A 19694-nucleotide genomic window follows, 5' to 3' on the forward strand; every position below is an offset into this window, starting at 1 on the left:
CATAAATTCATTAGACAAATTATCTAACTTTAAAAAATAAAATAAACATAGAGTTAAGGAAGATCTACTTTCTAAAAAGATTTGAATAAGCTTCAGTACTCAAGAAACATTTTCAGTTAACTGTAAATGCTGCCAACTTTTCAGAAAAATATTCTCTTAAGCATCTGACAGTACAGAACTTAAATTTTCTGATTATCTCATTATTACATCCTTCAGCTACATGCATGTTCACTCTACAGTGTATAATATCACTGTTAAATAAAATTATTTTATTTATTTTTAACAGTTTTTCTGCCTATGCAAGTGGGATACAAAGTCTTGGAGTCCAAGGAGACAAACAATATATGCAACTTAATATTCATTCATCTCTCAGATTGATTCATCCTTAAATCATAGGGTACATGAGATTTTTACATATGGAAAAGATAAAAAAGGAGCAAGATAAGTAATTTTAATACAGACAAATCTATCCTGAAACATCAAGTACTTTTGAGAAGAAGTATGAAGCATGTCTCATCTGACATAACATCAACTTCCCTCAAACACAAACATGCTATTGACCATTTAAAGGTAAAGTTTCACCAAAGGTGTAGCACTGACTTTCCAATCTTGAACCATGGAAATCACTGAGAAAAGAATAACTGAGTCAATATTGACAGTGCTTCAAAACTTCGTGAAGCTGCAATACTCTTTTCCTTTAGTGTGACACACATATCTCTGAATACTCTCTCAAATACTAACTCAAAATTTTGAATCAAAGAAGAGTAGAGTGTGGTTGACATATACACAAAATCTCAACATACTATTACATGGTCAAACAGGTCAAGTCTCAGCTGACGTCCACCTTACAATTTTACTGAGGTTGCAAGTAATGAATAAGGAGTGAATTGCTACAGATCAAAAGAACTAATTACAAGAAGCCGGAAAATGTCTGAATTAAGTTCCTGTTCAAAAGAAAAATAAAAACCTTTTAATATTTTAGCTAGATGTGTCTCCCAAAGCCTTCAGTATTCAGCCTTCTGCACAAGTGCAGTTAATACTACTGTGTATGAGGACTCTGTCAACTCCCTCAACTTCTCCCAGCTCACACTCTTGTTCTACTTTGCTGTAGTGAGAACCACTACAAAGTGCACAGGGTAAGAAGTGCCTTTACCTGCTTTATCTGGACTTTCTCATGGTAATGTATGGCTTATAAGGCACTACACACCAATATAGAACTGGTTCTGTTTAACTCTTTAAGAATGAGACTACATCACTTCACTGAGCATTAAGTAAACATCACTGAGGAACGCTTTAAATAGACTTTGAGATTTTGATTTTTATAAAAATCAAATAAATCACTACATCTTAGGAATCCCTAGCCTTAAGAGAAGGCTATGGGAAACCCTACTGCTGTCTGTAGCAGAGCAGATGGAGTCAGATTCTCAGAGGTGTGCAGTGCTAGGTTGAGAGATTAAGGGCACAAACTGCAATATGGATAATTTTAATCAAATACAAGGAAGAAGATTCCACTGTGATGTTCTCAAACACTGCAACAGGTTCAAAACTCAACCGGGAAAAGGCCAAGATAGCTATCTGATACAGCGGGCCCTGTTCTGAGTAGGGTGTTGAACTACATGAATTTCACAGGTACTTGAATTAGTCTGCAGTGCTATAAATCCCAAGTTACGCATTCACAGTAAGGATTCACAACCTGTTGTTTGTTTATACGCAGCTTTGGGAAGTGGCATTCTACACTGGCAATGGCTGATTTTCCGAATTCAGAACCTCTTCCTACTAGGCTGCTGAACACTGTCTTTCCTTTCTATCCCAGACCTCCCATACAAATGTATCAGTGTTTACTTTTGTAATTGCACAGTACTGGGAAAATACAACAGCTGGTATACTAAATATATTTTTCAGTTTTCTGAGTCATAGATCAGAACTATAATTAAAACTAATTTCTGGCCCTTTCTGAATTGGTTTGAGATCAAGGAAAGATTTAAAGAATAAAGAATCTTCACACAGCTTTAAAGAATAAAGATGTTCACACAGGTACATCATCTACAAAGAAAATTCAAAGCTATGGCTTTGCTTGCACTAAGAAATACAGAACACAAACATACATGGCATTGTCCAGATATGCACAAGTAAGAATAATCTGGACATGTAGAGGAAAAGATTGTATTCATAAGTGATTTCCCCTGGCAAACCAACTACTTAAACTGAACCTGACCTTTCACTGTTTGAGTTTGAGCCACATCTGACCCACTTCTGCTTCTTTTGCCAACGTATATGGGAAACATCAGCCAAGCGTCAAATGCCCCTTCCTTGCTAGGAATTTCTTTCACTAACCTTACTTAAAGGATTACAAACTTTTTTTTTTCCTTAACACTATAACATTTTGTGTAAAATTGCTACTATCTTGCTGAAAGCAGTGTATTTATCCATTACAAATGGAATCTACACAGCACACTGCAAAAAGTCAACACACTAGCTCCTTCCAAACCCTTGAAAAACAACCATTCACTGAAGCACTTTCTAAAAGAACATCACTGCTGAGTAGATAGACAGCCAGTAAGACCTGATTCTTAAAAATGGCAAACATGGACCAATCAGAAGAGCTACACTAACACCAGCTAAAAAGCAATCAAAATAAATATATAAGTGAATAAACCATTATGTTGCAGACTGAAAAAAAATATCTTCACTCTAAAGTCTAATCAAAGATACTATATTTCTCTCTTGTTTAAGCTTCCAATGTTTTTGTTCTGATTCTTTCATAGAATCTCTTCTGCAGAAAGCTAAATATGTGGAGAAAGCTCACTGGAAGTCACTTTAACTGTGGCCAGAACACCTTCCAATTCCAGCCTTTTCAGCAACCCATCATTTGATCTCAGTAGACAGAAACATTAATTAAGGAATAAAACCTGTAATAAAAAAAAAGTTAACATTTTTCACATCTACTTAAAGAAAAAAAAAAAAAAAGGAGTTCAAGACACTATTTCACAGGTACAGTCTTATCAAGCTCTTACAGAAATTAAACATGGCACAGACAGTCTACAGGCAGCCTTGCCTTACCTTGCACTGCCCTGCCACACAGATTGAAGTTCCATTTTGGTCACAGGGTGTCCCATCTATCACCTTTTCAGCTTGTCTCACATAGAATCGGTAGCCTATCGCCCGGCAATTCAGCTCACACTTCTGACTGCCCTTCACTGCGGAAAGAGACAGAAGTCCTCATTAAGACCACAGCAGTAGTTTAAGAACAGAAAAGCCCATTAAACTAACACTAAGGCTTGAGAGGAAGAAACAAAAAAGCAAACTGAACACAGTGTGAATGACTACATCGGATGAATGGTAATTAAGAAACCAACTCCAAGGTAAGAATTACAACATACCTTATGAAAATTTAAACAGAATCTCAGTTTTTAATGACCAATGTTTTCCTAAATGACCAAGAGTATTTCCAGTTCTAGAAAAACTTTGCCAAATTTAGACTTCTTAAAGCATAATAATATGTTATGACATTTAATAGCTCCAAGGTGTCGGCAAAATTACACTGTAAACAGAAAGTTGTGCATCAAATTAGGCTCACATATAGCTACCTGTCAATTCACACTGCAAGATAGATGCAAATTTTTTTTAAATCCACTATTTTTTCCTCCTTATAATTACAAATCGCACTTTAATGACTATTCCTTAGTTCAAGATAAAAGTAAGAAAATATAACTACTCAGATTTTTAAAAATATATAAAATGCATCATCAGTATTCAAAACCTTGTGATCTCAGTTGACATGAAAGAACCAGAAGAAAATCCAGCCAATTGAACTATGGGCAAGAGGAACACAGAAGACAAGAAACAGTTATCTTCTCCTGTGAAAATCTGTTACTTAAACAGATACAGCCTAACACTCCACATATCTTCTGTTATCAAGTTTGTTAACACATTTGTGTAGTCTTTCTATTTCAAATCATCTGTCACATTGAAGTTGCACACAGTTCGTTACCCATATTTGCCAACTGAAAGAACAATACCTTCAGTTTCCTTCCAACCAAGCGTAGCACTTACACAGTGGTGTTGAGGTACAAATAGAATTCCTTTTTCTTTGGACAATATTTTCCTTGCTGCCATAATCAAAACCTAAAATTTCCCTGACTTCAACACGCTTCAGCTCATACCCTATAATGTAACTGAGGCCCACTACTTAATCTGTCAAAGGAGATGCTATACACCTTAGTTAGCCGCTAAAACATGGTATTTTCACGATTTTCTACTTGACTTAAGTGTATTTTTGAATCTTCAGCTAAGACGTAACAAATAGCCAAAATAAATACGTATGCAATTATTTCAAATACATATTTAACATCTGTTTTCTGTAGAAGTAACAAACTTTCAGCTCAAATCACACCCTGTGTAGACAGAGGATTAGCACAGACCAGTTCTAAAATCTGGATCTTAGATTTCCCCTCACGCAGCTTGCCACTCGTATACATCATCTATTGCTTCTCACAATCTTTTGATAAAATCTTCAAAAACCTTTACTAATTTTAAGTAAGGTCAAAGAACTGTTTACCTAGTTCCCTTTTTGCAGAAGCTATGCATGCCATGTTCAACTAGGTAATTTTTCCATTGGCTACTTTTCTAACGTAGATTCACTAGCTTATCCTTCCAAGGACTTCACTTAGTTTAAAAATAAAAAGAAGTGAGGCATTTCCTGCAGTTCATTATCCAAGTATAACAGTTAGTTTTAATGATAAACTAAGCATTATTCTTAGCAACTTAGTCACTTCACACATAACAATTTTCAGGATTCTCAAATAAATATAATCCAGCTTCAGTGATTCATTACCACCGAAATTAACTTGTCCTTTTCTGTGTCTGAAAGTGTCTTATTTTTATAACCTGCAACACTAGCTATCAAGCAGCACCTCTGCAATGTAGACTTTCTTATCTTCCTATTCCCTAAAATCAAGTCAAACTAGCCATGCAGGGTTTCTGAAATGTCCTTATCTTCTATGTTGATTCCCTTTAGGTCAAAGTATCCAGAGGCCTCACATTCCTGTACCCTTCCTCCTCCTAATAGCTCTCCTCTCTCATTTGGTTTTGATCCTTTAAGATATTTATTCCTGAAATTCTCTGTCTGCATTCTAGATCCCAGGAAAACTTTTGTGCTACTCAGAAAGATGAATAAAGTAACTGCTGAAGCATGGTATCTTTTCCTGGACCTATCTCTACCTTTATTTATGATCTGATAGCTAAGTCTACTGCATTGCTAATGCAGCATATTAACAACCACAAGCAGACTGAGCTTACTTGCTCTGTAAAATATGACTCCCATTTCGTAACTTTTGTCTTTCATTCTTTCTTATCAGAACGTTAATTAACATAGAATATTAAAACAGCCATTGGCTTTGACCAGCACCATACATAAATAAATAAATAAAACCTTAACAATAAACACAGACCAGAATAAAAGTTTGTATGAGCACATCACCCTATAACCCTCTGACCTTCAATCATATTCTTTTGATAAGCAACTGTAAGACACTGCCTTGGTTAGTCATACACCAATTACTACTACCTAAAGAAAATGTTCCCAGATGTTAAAGATCTGAAAAAAATTTTCATCTACAAAGAACAAAATCCGCTAACTGAATTGCCCCTATTGAACAAGAGCCATCTCCCATTAGGATTTTATGTAAGCATTGTGTATTTACTAAGTATAAATTACAGCAGAAAAAACACATTTTAGAATTCCCTTGTAAAACAAGATACCACACTAGTAAAAAGTACTTCACTGCTTTAACCTCACATTTATCTTGCCACCCTCCCTCACCCAGCATTTTGCCACAACTCCTGAGTTTTTATAGATTAAGCTGTAGGTCAAGCTACACTACTGGCTTGGCAACTAGACATAAAATGTCAATTAAACAGTGAGCTGTGAAGTGATTGATTCCACACAGGCAACATATTTTAGTACTATGTCATCTGATCCCAGACTTCACAAAAGGATCTATCTGACCTCAGGGAGTAGAGTAAGGCTTCTAGGAGAAGACCGTCCAAACTAGCTGGCATCAAGGCACATTTCCACCCAAAAAGTGGGCTCTTAAGTGTGACACAGTTACTATGATAGTTCACTATACAGGTACTGTTTTACACGTCTTCCTAATGTATTTGCTTTTCATTCTCATGCCCACATTAGCACAACCAAGCCTTTGCAGAAATTCTGACTCTACCCTACCTTATTAAATAGTGAACTTGTGTGAAATTTAATGCTACCACGCACATTCTGCCAGAGATATTCATTACTGATTCAACTGAAGAAGGTGCCTTTAGTAAATAAGCCTGGTAACATGTAATGTTTGGTTTTCATTTTACAGACTGAAAAAGTACCTAAATAAAAAAAATCAGTACGTTTCTTATAACGTCCTTGCCAAACTAGCCTCAAGTACCTCAGGGATATCCTGGGCTTGTCCAAACTGCAAGATTTGGGAGTTTTTCTCAAGCCCTCTGTTGAAACTTACCTTCCACCTTCCCTTACGAGGAACAAGACCCAAGAAGGCAAGAATGGAACCACAGCACAGTTCTGCCACATCCATTTCACCACTAAGAGTACGGAGACCTCATGTTTAATTACAAACTGCACTTGTTCCGCATCATAGAGCAGATATTGCAGTGAAAACTTTCTACCATAAATTAAACCTTTTACATGTTCTAACAAGACACAAAAGCCCTGTAGATGGGCACTAATTCAGAAATCATTACCCTTCCAATCAGACAAAAACCTTAAGTCTGCCACTACCAGCAGTAACACCAGTAAGTACAAAAAACAACCTGCTTTCCAGGTAATTTGGCTTATTCATTACTGTACTAAAATTCACACGTAGAACGTATTTTGCATTGCACATGTGCTGAAAAATATGTGTAAACTTGGAAAAGCCAAAATGTGATTTTCTGAAGTGATATTTATCAAGTTCACACAGTCGGCCATAGTCAAAATGAATGCACGAGTGGAGGCGTAGGGCCACCCACACATTAATTTACAGTTGCTTTTGTTCTCCTATGGGTGATTTAATTGGTCAAATTTAAATCACAGTTAAATATCAACACATTTCACTTCCCCCAAACAGCCTGTTTAAATTCGACTTTCATTGCAGTACAGGTTTAAGAAAAAAAATTGAACTGTGAAATGCACCCACATATTTTTGGAAGGGAAAAAGAGGGATTTAGATGCTACCACATTACAACCAATATCTCGCATTCAAACTAGGTCTTCAGCAGCATTTCAGACTAAGGCCTCTTCACTCACCAGGCCAAGAGGCAGGACAGAGCAGGAACAGGCCTGCTGGGAAGCACAAGCATGGGAAAAACTGTCCTCCCGCAGGGTTCACAGGCTGACGCTCAGAGAACAATCCTGAACACCTTTTAATCCCACTCTTAGGCAAACACAGGTTTGCACAAGCCCACGACGCGCTGCCGGCGCAAGGCGTTGTCCCCCTGCTGAGGAGGCACCTCGGGGCTGCCAGCCCGGCGCTACGGGCGGGCTCCGGCAGCGCCGCGGCCCCTCAGGGCAGGGGGAGAGCACTGACCTCGATCGCCTCAGGGCAAGCCAAAATGCAGCAATTCCTGACGGGGAAAACTCCTGGATGAGCCACTAACACAGACAGGACAATAAAGGAATACTCCCTGCAACTGAACGCCCTCGTTTTCCTCTGGGTCTCGCCCCACTCCCGCCACACCCCGGCAGCCAGACCCTTCCCGCCGCGCGCGCGCTCGGCCCTGACAACGAGGAGCCGCCGCTGCGCCCCCTGCTGGCCCAGCGGGAAGCGGCCCCGCGCGGCAGCGGCGCGCAGGGCCCTCGGCCTAAGGACCCCGCCTAATTATAATTTCCTCCCGCACCCACCTGGGCCCTTGCTGATTTCTTTAAATGAAAGCGTAAGAAATTAATGTCCTCAAAAAACACCCAGCCCAAATCTAAAGCATACGTGTATTTGAAAAGGCAGAAATCCACTATTTTGGAAGCATTGCTGCTTGCAGAAGCTTTTGAATAGATCTGTCTGCATTTCACTGAGAAATAATATTTCCAAATGTTAAAATTTTACTCAAGGGGGGGGGTTTCCAGTCAAATTAAGCTCATTGCTCCTTGTGCCATGCTCAGAGGTGCACAGCGGGAGCCCTCAAAGATTGTGGTTTGGAGCAAAGATCCCCCCAAATTAAACTCGCTTTCCCTTGGTGCTGGTCAAGGCTGACACAACTCATGAGAACAGGAGGGAGAGGCCAAGGCAGCTGGGGTCACTGTGCTAACCTAAAACCTCCCACCACTGCAGAGCCCCTGGCTCCTGCCCTCCGCTCAGGCTGTCCTCCTTCCTTGTGATCTTCTGCCGTCCCTCTGCAGAAGGCCTAAAAGGAATTCCCCTCCCTGAAGTGACCCACTCCACACCAGAGCACATGCAGGGGCTGCTTTTGGACTTCATGTCAACTATTCCCTTCCTTCAGCTTCCTCTTTCAATGCATCCTGCCATCTTCACCGACCTCGAGCCCAAGAAACAGACAGTGGATAAGCAGGCCAAGCTACTCAGCAGTGAGCTTCAAGAGATACAGAGTGCTCAACAGGCAGCTTGCCAATGCAAGGAATTTCAATCTAATGATATTCTTAGGAAAAAATGTTACAAGAAAGAGCATTCCAACTGCAATACATTTGCTAAATAATGTATTCAGCTGTTCAAAGGGAAATTAAAAATAGCCGCAGAACCAAAAAAACCCAGAAAATAACGCACAAATCAAAACAAAATGCAACTAATCAGTAAACTAATGACATTGCACACAACCGTTCACTGACTGTCCTTACAAAATGCAGGAAGTTCCTCCTTTCTGTTTCAGCTCCTGAGATCGTAAATTGCTTGGAGCATGTACTGTGTCTTACTGCATGCACATTTCATTTCCTACCACAGACAATGCTAGATGTAGGTGCAACCACAATAAATGATACAGCAAAGAAATCTAGCATTCCCCATGCCGTGAGGTAGGGACTGGAATGTACAAACTCCCCTCGATGGTTCCTCAGTCCAAATCTTAATTTAATGTGAGATCCAGACTCCCCGTTGTTATCTATGTAGCAGTTCTAGTTTACCACAGAACATTACAGAATGCTTTTACCATTCGTCAGTTTTTGTAAATTTGCCTAAACATCTAAAAATAGTTAGTAACAAGCTCTGTAATTTGAGAAACATGCCTTGAGGGTGCCCACAGAGAAGTGGCATGAACACTTCTGGCAAGCAAATATCACATTCATGCTAATACTACATTATGGGATTAAGCAAATTTAAATTAGACTTCATTCTGTGTGCACACTGCCTTGTAAAGTCAACTTCAGTGCTTCTCCATAATGAGCCAAGATACACTCATCCATGATGTGTCATAACCAATTGTTCCAGGAACAAGTTGTCTCCACATAGCTCAGTTATTTTCAGGGCCTAGCTTGCCATGGGTTGTAATTCCGTATTTACTTATGATAAAAGCTATCTTTTTTTATCTTTTTATCTTTTATCTTTTATTATGAATCTGCTTTACAGGAAGTGAAATGGAGCATAGTGGACACTAGAAAAACTTTTAAGAGATGTGCTTAGGTCTGTCCATGTGACTCTAGTTAAAGCTTGTTAATGCTCTGGGATTTCAGTGATAGACTTGCATGTTACTGACATTCTTCATTATCCCATAGAAGCCCACACGGTAGGGAAGGAAGAACAGTATGGTAAGAAGTCTGGCAAGTGTCAGGCTTCTTTATCCACTACACTTGTTAGTAAAGGTATAGTATACAGGCTGATGTCATCTAAATAAAGAAGTGGTCTCTTCAATTCAAGAGATGTAATTTAATAAGTACTGTATTCACTAAGGACAAACTTAGAGTTTTGTGAAACCAAAGTTTCTGTTTAAAGTTTTTATTCTCATATAGCAAGTGCTTCCAGACACATGTACACACAGGAGAACAAAGACAGGTCCAAGCAGAAGTCTAGTCCTTCTGCAAACTGCTATGGCTGTAAGATGAGAGCTACACCACAGACATGGAGTGATACACTATTCCAGACAGACCTAAGTGTGACAATTCCATATGAAAAAGCATCCACCAGTGATCACTTGTGGAGCTCAGCATGGAGGACAAGCGTTACTGTAGTACTAAATGCAGGCAACTTTGTTTATGTAGCTTCCCATAGAAAGAAGGAAAATATGTAAGAAACAGAAAATACCACACTCGCTACAAAGCTTTCAAGAAAGCACAACTACTTGATGTTGGCTTAGTTATCAGTACTGGAACATTAGGTCAAGCTTTGCAATTTAGGAATGGAGGCTATCAAGTCTGTAACATAAAACTGATCCTGAATCAGGTTGGTTTTCCACTGATGGATAGTTACAAGTTTTTTAAGTGGCCAGAAAGAATAATGGTTTTTACAGCAGCTACCTGTTGCCAGATCTCTAAATAACAATATACAAACATTTTTCCAGGAAATAGTTATCATGTAACTACATTTGATCTTTCCAACAGAAATACTAATGTTGTGTGATCTGTTTTATTTGAGTCTCTTTTGATACTTTGTCCTTATTAGGCCTGGGAACATCTCTTGACAATAACCAGAAAGAGTTGTGTTTATTTTTTACTTTGTCCCTTTCAGTTTTGTTAACTTCTTACAAACTTTTATTACTCTGGCTCAGACTTTTTTTCAAAAACAATTTTCCATTCTTCATTCCAGTGATGGAGGAACATTTCCTTTTTTTTTTTTTTTTTTTTTTCCTTTTAATTTTACTTTTCATTTTCTCATATAATAAAGATATTTATTACTTCACCTTGTCTTAACAACTTAATAGATATTTAAAACATTTTCTGCACTGGGGTTCAGATATTAAGTTAAAAAAAAAAAAGTCAAGCTTTTATAACAAAACTGCAAGTACTTTTTAACAAATATGAAGCCAAAAAGGAAGAGAAGATTCAAACAAACTCATCTTTACCTGAATATACCACAGTTTGTTCTACTCCCATATCCAGTAAGTCCAATGTTAAATAGTCATCAGGAACTACTGCGGAGTAGATTCAGTGAACAGAAATGTTTCTGAAAGGCCCCAATGTTCCATAATCTTGTCCTGATATTTCGTGTTTATAGCAATCAGAAACTTGTGAACATTGTTATTTACTCCAATTTTCCTGGTTCCTCTATTCCTCCTAAATCCCTTTGCCATTAAAAAAACATTAATGTTACCTTACAGATTTACTGTCATCCATTAAATATAGCTCAAATGTTGATTATTTCCCAATGAAAGAAACTAACAAGAAACAAGTCATTCATGAAAACACACACATTCAAGTCTCTCTTGATCATCTGGACATCTGGAAATCAGCAAAAGATGTACATTCTATGTGCTTTTATGAAATTTCTTTTTGTTCTGACTGACTAAAAATTTGTCTTAGCATAGTATGACTGTTCTACCTGAGTCCCACTGTAAAAAGAGAGGAATGTCGGTATTTGGGAAGTTGTGATGTCTAATAAAAGCTTCTGAAATGTCCACAATGAGCTCAGTCACGTCTGCCATTTTGAGTTACTTCTACAAGAGTGAGATATCTAAAGATCTGCCTTAACAACCTTCAGAGGTTTGTTTGTTTGGTTGGTTGTTTTTTTTTACTGTACCTAGGAATAGTGATAACTCATACAACAAGGGATTTTGCACAGTAACAGTAGCATAACTGCTCTATGACATAAACATCAGGCATTTCCACTGTGAATGGCAGAGTATCATTAAGAGAATACGCACTTTTCTTCTCTGGTTACAGCTTTTACAGACATTGGGAAAATCCTACAAATATTATTATTGAGCCACAATTAAATAAAGCATCTATAAACAATTGTGCCTGCTTCAAATCACGGCACATTGCAAGATGACCAGTCTTTCCCAGCTGAGGGTACTTCTGTATCCTCCAATCACTGTGGAAGTCTAGTCAAAGGCTTTGGGAAACCACAACACAACTCTCAATTCCTTGCCTTTGCTGTTTCTTTGTTAATAATAATTTTCCTGAATTAGTGCTCAAAACTGAGATCTGAAGTTTAAATCAAAGCATACACACTTCTCAACAAAAACTTTAAGATGCTTTTGCTCATAACAATTTAAATCTAAACTGTAGATGTCAATGTGCTGTTGGCCTCAGTTCAGCAAAGCACTTAATCAAGTGGTTTACATGAGTACCTGAATAGTAAGTACTGTTGGCTTCAGTAGAATTGCCACAAGTTATATGTTTTAACAGTGGCCCAAGGCCAGTACCTATTTAAATAACATGATTAGGTAATGTAGTTTCTTCTACACACCTTAGTTTTCACTGTGTTGCATTTGGAACTCTTTTCTGAATTTAAAGGAAAGAAAAAACAAGTTGTAGAAATGCCTGTTTTCACATCAGTCTTTCATTTGTTAGGTGGTCAGAATCCAGAGACTACCATTTGTCAGTCACTGAAGACATTGGCCACTGGATGTCTCCACTGCCCTATGCAAACATAGATTAAAGTTTGTCAGTGAAAAAAAACAGGTGCTTTTTTTTTTTTAAAGGCATTTATTTGTATTTACCAGCCACCACTTACACTTTGCATACAGTGCACAGCAGCCACACAGACTTGCACTCTCTGGCCCTCAGAGAAGGCAGAAGATGGCAGTTTCATGTGGGCTGCACTTCTGGTAAAGCCTTAAATAACAGCTCCCAGTATGTAAAATCAATATTATGAAAACGTTGCTGGATAAGTAGAAGAAAACCAAACAGCGGTTGCTTAAGATTAAAACTTTTTGCTTCCCTTTATATCCTGCAACAACTAAAACTGCATCAGTACAACCCTCATAAGATGATGGGTGAAGAACTGTCCAAAATGCCAAGCATGGGTCCTTGTAACCAGTAGGAAAGTTTTCTCCTCAACATTTTATTCTTTTGCTGGAGTAACTAGCTAATTCACGTAAATCTGATGAAGTCAACCCTTTAGTAATTGTATGGTTTGACATACCCTAGAAACTGTTTGTAGAAGGTAGACTATTAGGATTTCATGGAAGATGCCTTCTCTTGTAGGGATATTATACAGAATTTATTAAAAATAAAATTAAAATATTTAGGGAACATGCTATTAAAGCCCAATTTAATTTTTCAGCGAGATTGTTGGGTTTTTTTTTCTTTTTAATTCTGGCACTAATCAGAGAAGAAAACCTGCTGCATGCAGTTCAATTTCTCATCTGGAAAATACCATAAAGTGCTCCTTCCCACGAAGTGCTGACCAATTCCCGAGGGAGGCTGAGAGCTATCAGTCCCTACTGCTATTAGCTTGGGATGTTCAGAAAGGAGCTTGATGCCGCTTTCTGTCCATCTTTAAAATTTGAAAGACCTGAGTATTTCTATTTGACTTTATTAGAATTTTACTGGCCTCTGAAATCTCAGCTTGCATCGAGATCTGTATTTTGAAATATGATTCTATCTCCATCAGCACACTAGTAGCTCAAATAAATGTGCAAAGTCAGATAATCTAAAATTGTATAAAACCAATACTTTGGCAACATTAGTAAATATACCTCCAAATCCTGCCTTCAGACCTTCCACAGAGTGTTTGGCCATTTTTATTCAAATCAGTTTTACTGAACAAGGACTTCATGTCACACTTCACAATAATAAATGCCAAAGGTAGATGAGAAGAAGGGAGATTCAAGTTCTGGCTTGTGAAGCCCCCAGCAACATTCCAGACAAAAGCTTTCAGTCATCTCTCAAGGGAGTATATTTAATGCTTACAAAGTTAAATGTCTTAGAAGTCTCTCTCCTATTACAACATGAACTCTGTATTTAAACACTAAAAATTCCCAAGTAATGCTTTTCATTAAAAGACCATGAGTATAATATCCACATGTCTAGTATTTAATAACACTCCTAACAAGGACCCACAGAAAGTCTTGCCTCGTATCTGTGTACCAGTGGAGTTTTCACGTAAACTAATGGCATGCTTTTACATATGAAAGAAGTCACTCCCCACTGAAGTCCGTCCTAACTTTTCTCTGATACGAAGATAAAAAATTACCCAGCAGCCAAATGTGACAGCAGTGGAAGGAGGTAACATAATGGTGCTGTTTCTTGCTATCAAGCTCCTGTACAAAATGACACAGCTCTCATTTTGTTCAGTGATGGGCAACAAAACTTTATTTTCTTTCTTAAACAAAACTTTATCTGAAAACTACAGCTTGCATTAAAATCAAAACGCTTTCTGAAGTTATGCTTCTTTGAGCTATTTAGCTTGGGAGGGGAAGAGGGAGAAAGAAACATAACATTTTATATTCAAAAATTAAAAATGTTACCTCATTACTTACAAGAAATGATGACACTATGCTTTTTAAAGTTTTTGTATATAGGACTCAACTTTCATTTTACTTTACTTACACAACTCAAAATCAATAATAATGTTTTCAATCATCTCAATCCACATTAAGTTTCTTTAAACAGACTGAATTTGCCAAAAATTCCCAGACAAGTAATTTTGCATCAACCCATAATAATCCTTATCATTCCCAACCTCTTTACCCCTGTTTTCTCCAGAGGAGGCAGCGACATTGAAATACATGTTTTTTCCACAAATCCAGTTCCTGGAATGATTAACATACTGCAAATCATTTCATATCTCTCTGATTGATAACCTTGTCATTTACAGTTTTCAGTGCTCACATGAAATGGCAGCTTTGATGAATACAGACATAAAACCTGCTACCTGTGGTTGTATAAACTAAATGAAGATACAGTAAATTTACACAATCAGAGAATAAGCCATCTTTTAAAAATCATAATTATTGCAAATTTGCTTTATTGAGCAATATTATTTTTGTTCAGAGGCAAACTGTTGATAAAATAAGCGTTTGTGAAAAGCTCCAGCAACTAGATGAGACAGTCTTTACTAAGAAAGGATGATATGTGGATTCCTTAATGGCATGCATCTGTGTGCGCTGATGAAATTACAGAATAAAGTGAAAAACACAGAAATACAGAAAAATGTTTATGATTGGGGAAGGGGCGGGGGCAGTGGGACAGACAATGGACGACCCAGTAAACCAACCTGATAAATCAACCTGATAATCTCAGTTTCAGAGTTTGCAAAAAAGCACTGATGTTATTTTGCCTTTCTGTGATGCCCAGTTACATTGTTGGGGAGCCACAGATACCACATAATCCTGAACTGAACATGCTGTTCTTGTCACTAAATGTATTGCTATTATATTGCTGTTATACTAATCACCTGTGTGTAAATTGAAGCAAATATAAATATGTATAATGAACTAATTTTTACTTATACTTGGCTGAGCTATTTTCCTGCTCCTGTACATAAGAATAAGCAGCTCCATAAATGATTAGACATATTGCAAGACAGGCTGCTAGGGAAGCACTCACACCTGACAAGCTCGGAAGAGTCTTGTCATGGAAAGGTCTGAGATTCCCATCTTCACAGCTATGGAGAGAAGCTGTAACTTGTACTACATATGAAGGCTTTGTTACTGAAAGAAAGCATCTGCTTTTATACTCCTTATACACAGGATCCTTAGCATGTGCATGTATCAATGGGCAAAGCAAGAGAGGAGACTAAATCCCTTCTTTTAAGGGTTTGTAACTGAGGATTCTTTGCTCTGGAACACCACTGGGAAATTGCCACCTGAGGAGCCACTACAGAAAGAACAAAATAAGAAATGAGCAGCAGCTAAAAGGCAGCCCCATACTGACTGTCACTGTCCCTTAGGAAATACATGTGATTATGTTCTGACTGAGACTTATACATCTAATGATTGACTTAAGTAAAAAAACTATTTTGGGATGATGAGTGTTTCTGAAATACTAGAAGAGACCTGTACTTATTTAAATATTAACATAGCTATTATTGGGTCTAAAATGTCCTAAATGTATTTCTATGGCCTCCTGCCACAGTCCTTTAATAGGCAAATAAATTCTTAAGGATTAGTTAAAACATTCTGTGCTTTTATTTACATACTCAGAGATATTTATTTCCTACATTCTCATAAACATTACTTAAAAAAATTAATGTTCATTAGAACAATGTTTTTACTAGGATGCCAGTGACCTGGAGCTCAGTCAGCTAACTTGAAAGCTGCTTTCCCTCTGGTAGCAGATAAAGTCCTAAACATTCAGTGTTTGCAGATTTGGTTTCACATTATATTTATTTTTAAGACTATTCTTATATAAAAGGCTATAATTATCATTGCTGAGACTCAAGATTTCTTAGTAACTTTGCTTCTTTTTATTTATTTATTTATTTGTTTATTTATTTATTTATTTATTTATTTAGGCTACCAAAGTTTTCACAATTTGATTGCTAGATGTTAAGACCCCTGCAGGAAACTGGCAGGTACCAACTCAGTGAGCTTGGATCTGGGAAAATCTAACTGGAAGGCCCTGGGGAGCCAGTTGTTGCTCCCTGATGCAGGCAACTGGTCTCTGCGAGCTCTGACCCTAGCACTACTACCCTCTGTGCTCTTAGCAACTGGACTTCAAAATAACAAAAAATAAGCTATCTCCTCACCTCCTGTATCTCTTTCAGCTAAGGGGAAAATTGGAGTGTCTGATAAAAGACTATTTTGCATTGAGAATTCTGCCCCACAAAACTAAGATCTATCTTGCAGTCCTTGGAGGCACTACCCTAGATCCCATGCCTCCTGGCACAGCACGAGAGGAGGCAGAGCAGGGCTGTAAGGCTTCTGCCTGAGGAGGGCTGCAGTCACCACTGGGGGAAGTTGCATGCCAGAGTGCTTTCCAATGTGATGTGCCCTTCTGCCTACAAATTTTTCTAATTATCATTACATGCAATAAATAGAACTAGATAACTCTAAACCAAGTATGTGGCTATTTTCTCCTCTCATGCCCCATATTCTCCCTGAGAGTTTGCTTTTTTGAGACAGATGGAAAGAGCCAGCAATGTAGGTTTTGCCATCTGACCTTCAAGTGGTCACACAACAGACCACGTCACCTCCACATAAACCTGGGGTGCCAGAAGCAGTCAGACTCAATTGCAGAAATTACTGAAGCAATCCCAGAGCAGTTGTTATCTTTGAGAACTACAGAGGGTGTGTCAGATGACAGAAAAGTAGAAAGGGACAAACAGTGTCTGAGCTGCAAAGTGCAGAACAAGGAGGAGCTGAGAAATGCTGAACAAGTCAACTCAGTTTCATTTCCTGGAAAAATTCAGCAAGAATTCAAACCCACTGTTTATAAACAGCCATAACATAATGAGGGCAGCAGCAGCAACCAGTATGGATTTGTCAAGATAAAAATCTTGTCAAACCTATTTAATTTCCTTCTACAAACAGGTTCTGCATGCAGAAGATGTGGTGGCTGCAATTTAGCTTGGCTTTTTTAAGGTGTTCAACACTTCTTCAAGCTACAGATATGCCATCTAGAAGGAATTGCTATAAGGGATGTGCAAAATTGGTTCTAAAACTATACTCAGTAGTTCACTGGATGAGTTTTGGTATCTAGTGAGTGAGAATCTGCAAGATCTTTCCTAAGTACAGTTTCAGCTTATGTTTTCATACATGCAGTAGATGATGGGACAGAGGGATGATATTCACAGGTAACACCAAGCTAGGAAAGGCAGCAAGAATATTGGAGGGAAGGATTAGAGTTAAAAAAAAAAAGCTGTTGACAGCTTGGGGAAGGGTCTGAAAAGAGAGGATGAAATGTAATACGGATTGGTGCAATATTCTACATTTATGACAGAGTAACCACCTGCAGAAACATAGGCTGAGTAACTAACGGGGAAGCAGTAATTACTCAAGGAATCTGGAGCAGTGACGGTGGATTTCATTTAACGTGAGATGTCAAAGGGGTAAACTTAACAAAAAATAAGCAAGTATTGTTCAAGTAGGTATGAAACAGAAGGCAGTCTGAAAATCGCATGAGTAACATTCAGCCAAAGCACTGCATCCACTTCTGGACACAGGTCCATGTGAAGATCATGCAGAGGAGACAGTGAGTGACCAGCGCTCTAGAAAACATGACCAAAGAAGGAAGATTCAAATCACGGTGCTGTTCTGAAAAAACAGAGGGATCAACAGTCTCAAAGTAGAGAAGGGAATAAAAGTGTTCCTGTGTGCACTGTGAACTAGACTGGAGGTAATCAGCCAAAGTTGTAGCATGGAAGATTTATATTATACTTCACAGAAAAATTTCCACTGGAAGGAATAATTAAGCACCATTTACTTATGGAGACTGCAGAATCTCCACCACTGGAGTCTGGCACTGGGACAAACTGAATTAAGTCTCTGTGCTCTTTTAAAGGTTTCCATTTCCTAACCTAGGATCTCACAGAGTGCACAAGTCTTCCTATGTTTATTGATTGACTTCTTCCTTCTTCCAATAGTGCCTAGTTATAATAGATACAGCAGTAGCTTTTAGTCAAAATACTTTTGCTGTCATATAGTAAACTTTAAGATCCTGTTGTTTACCATCGAAGAAATTGTTACCATTAATACACACAGTTCAGAGCAGTTTCTGCATGAATAAACCTCATACTGTGACTTTTCCCCAAAGAAATGTAAATATTCAAGTGCAGTCCTAGATACACATATGTTCACAGTTCAAAATGAGAAAGAAGGAGGATTTTCTTGCACCTGGCTGGACTCCGTCCCAGAGAATTGCACCAAGGAGTATTAGCCCTTAATTGTAAAAATATTTCTGAGGGGTCAGTTTTTGCCTCTGGAAGGCAGTAAATTGTGTCATTTCAGAGTCCTGCAAATCCTACCTCTAGCTCTGGACTGCAGAAAGCATAATTGAAACACATAGTTTTCTGTCACCAAAACTGTATATGGAAAGCATCTTCAGCTTGATCATTGTATAGCTGTGAGCCTAGCAGAGTAGGAGTGATGTAAGTACTAACACTTAAAATTTTTTCTGGAAATATTATCACCATTATGCCCAAAACAACCCATGCAGTAACCGCTGCATCAAATGACTAGATAACATCAAGCACATATATTTGGGGGTCAGGCTGTTGATTTAAACGTTGATGTTGATAATTTTCTTGGTTTATAAGAAAATTACTCTTAAATAATGAAATATGCTGCAGCTACTTCAAAGCATCTTACATATGCTGAAATGCCTTAGTTTTTATAAACCTCAGATTAGCCCCTTAAACCATCTCAGTATAAATGTTTTAGTAGGATGCTGAAGGTCAAACCAGGAATCTCTAATAATGAAAATATTAGTATGATCACCTGGTAGTTTAATACCTCTGTCAAAACTATAAATTCCTTCTCTTGAATGATAACATACTCATTACCAATATAAGGGAGCAATACAGAGCATGTTTGCTTAAAGCTTCACTTTCTAATTTCCATACTACAGTAGCCAACAGTTCCCTTATGTGTGAAAGTATCAGAACCATTGCAAAGATCTGAAACAAAAAAGGTTCTCGCTTTTGTGAAATGTAATTACAAGGTGCTAAAGACACAATTTATAATCACCTTACAATTAACGTGTGAGGCAGATTAGCCTATTGCTTTGTGTCCATGCAGCCAGACTACTATACACAAAACAATACACAATTTTAGTGGAGACCTGGGACATGGCAAAAATATTTCCAAACCCTCAAGAAAGCAAAGTTAATAAACAGTGTCCAGCCTAGTTACATTCATTCTTCCCAAAGCAGTTAAGGAGGGAG

General features: G+C 38.0%; 1 protein-coding gene across 2 annotated transcripts in view; it reads right to left on the bottom strand.

Moving 5' to 3' along the window:
* THSD4 (thrombospondin type 1 domain containing 4) overlaps positions 1 to 19694 on the bottom strand; it is a 351408-nt gene that overhangs the window by 172745 nt on the left and 158969 nt on the right. For both annotated transcript variants that reach the window (XM_032990466.2, XM_032990467.2), the window contains one exon: positions 3061 to 3197. In XM_032990466.2, the coding sequence (XP_032846357.2) occupies positions 3061 to 3197 (137 nt within the window). The remainder of the gene's footprint in view (positions 1 to 3060; positions 3198 to 19694) is intronic.

Source organism: Tyto alba, unplaced genomic scaffold, assembly GCF_018691265.1.
Source record: "Tyto alba isolate M040663 unplaced genomic scaffold, T.alba_DEE_v4.0 Super-Scaffold_41, whole genome shotgun sequence".
NCBI classification, from domain to species: domain Eukaryota; kingdom Metazoa; phylum Chordata; class Aves; order Strigiformes; family Tytonidae; genus Tyto; species Tyto alba.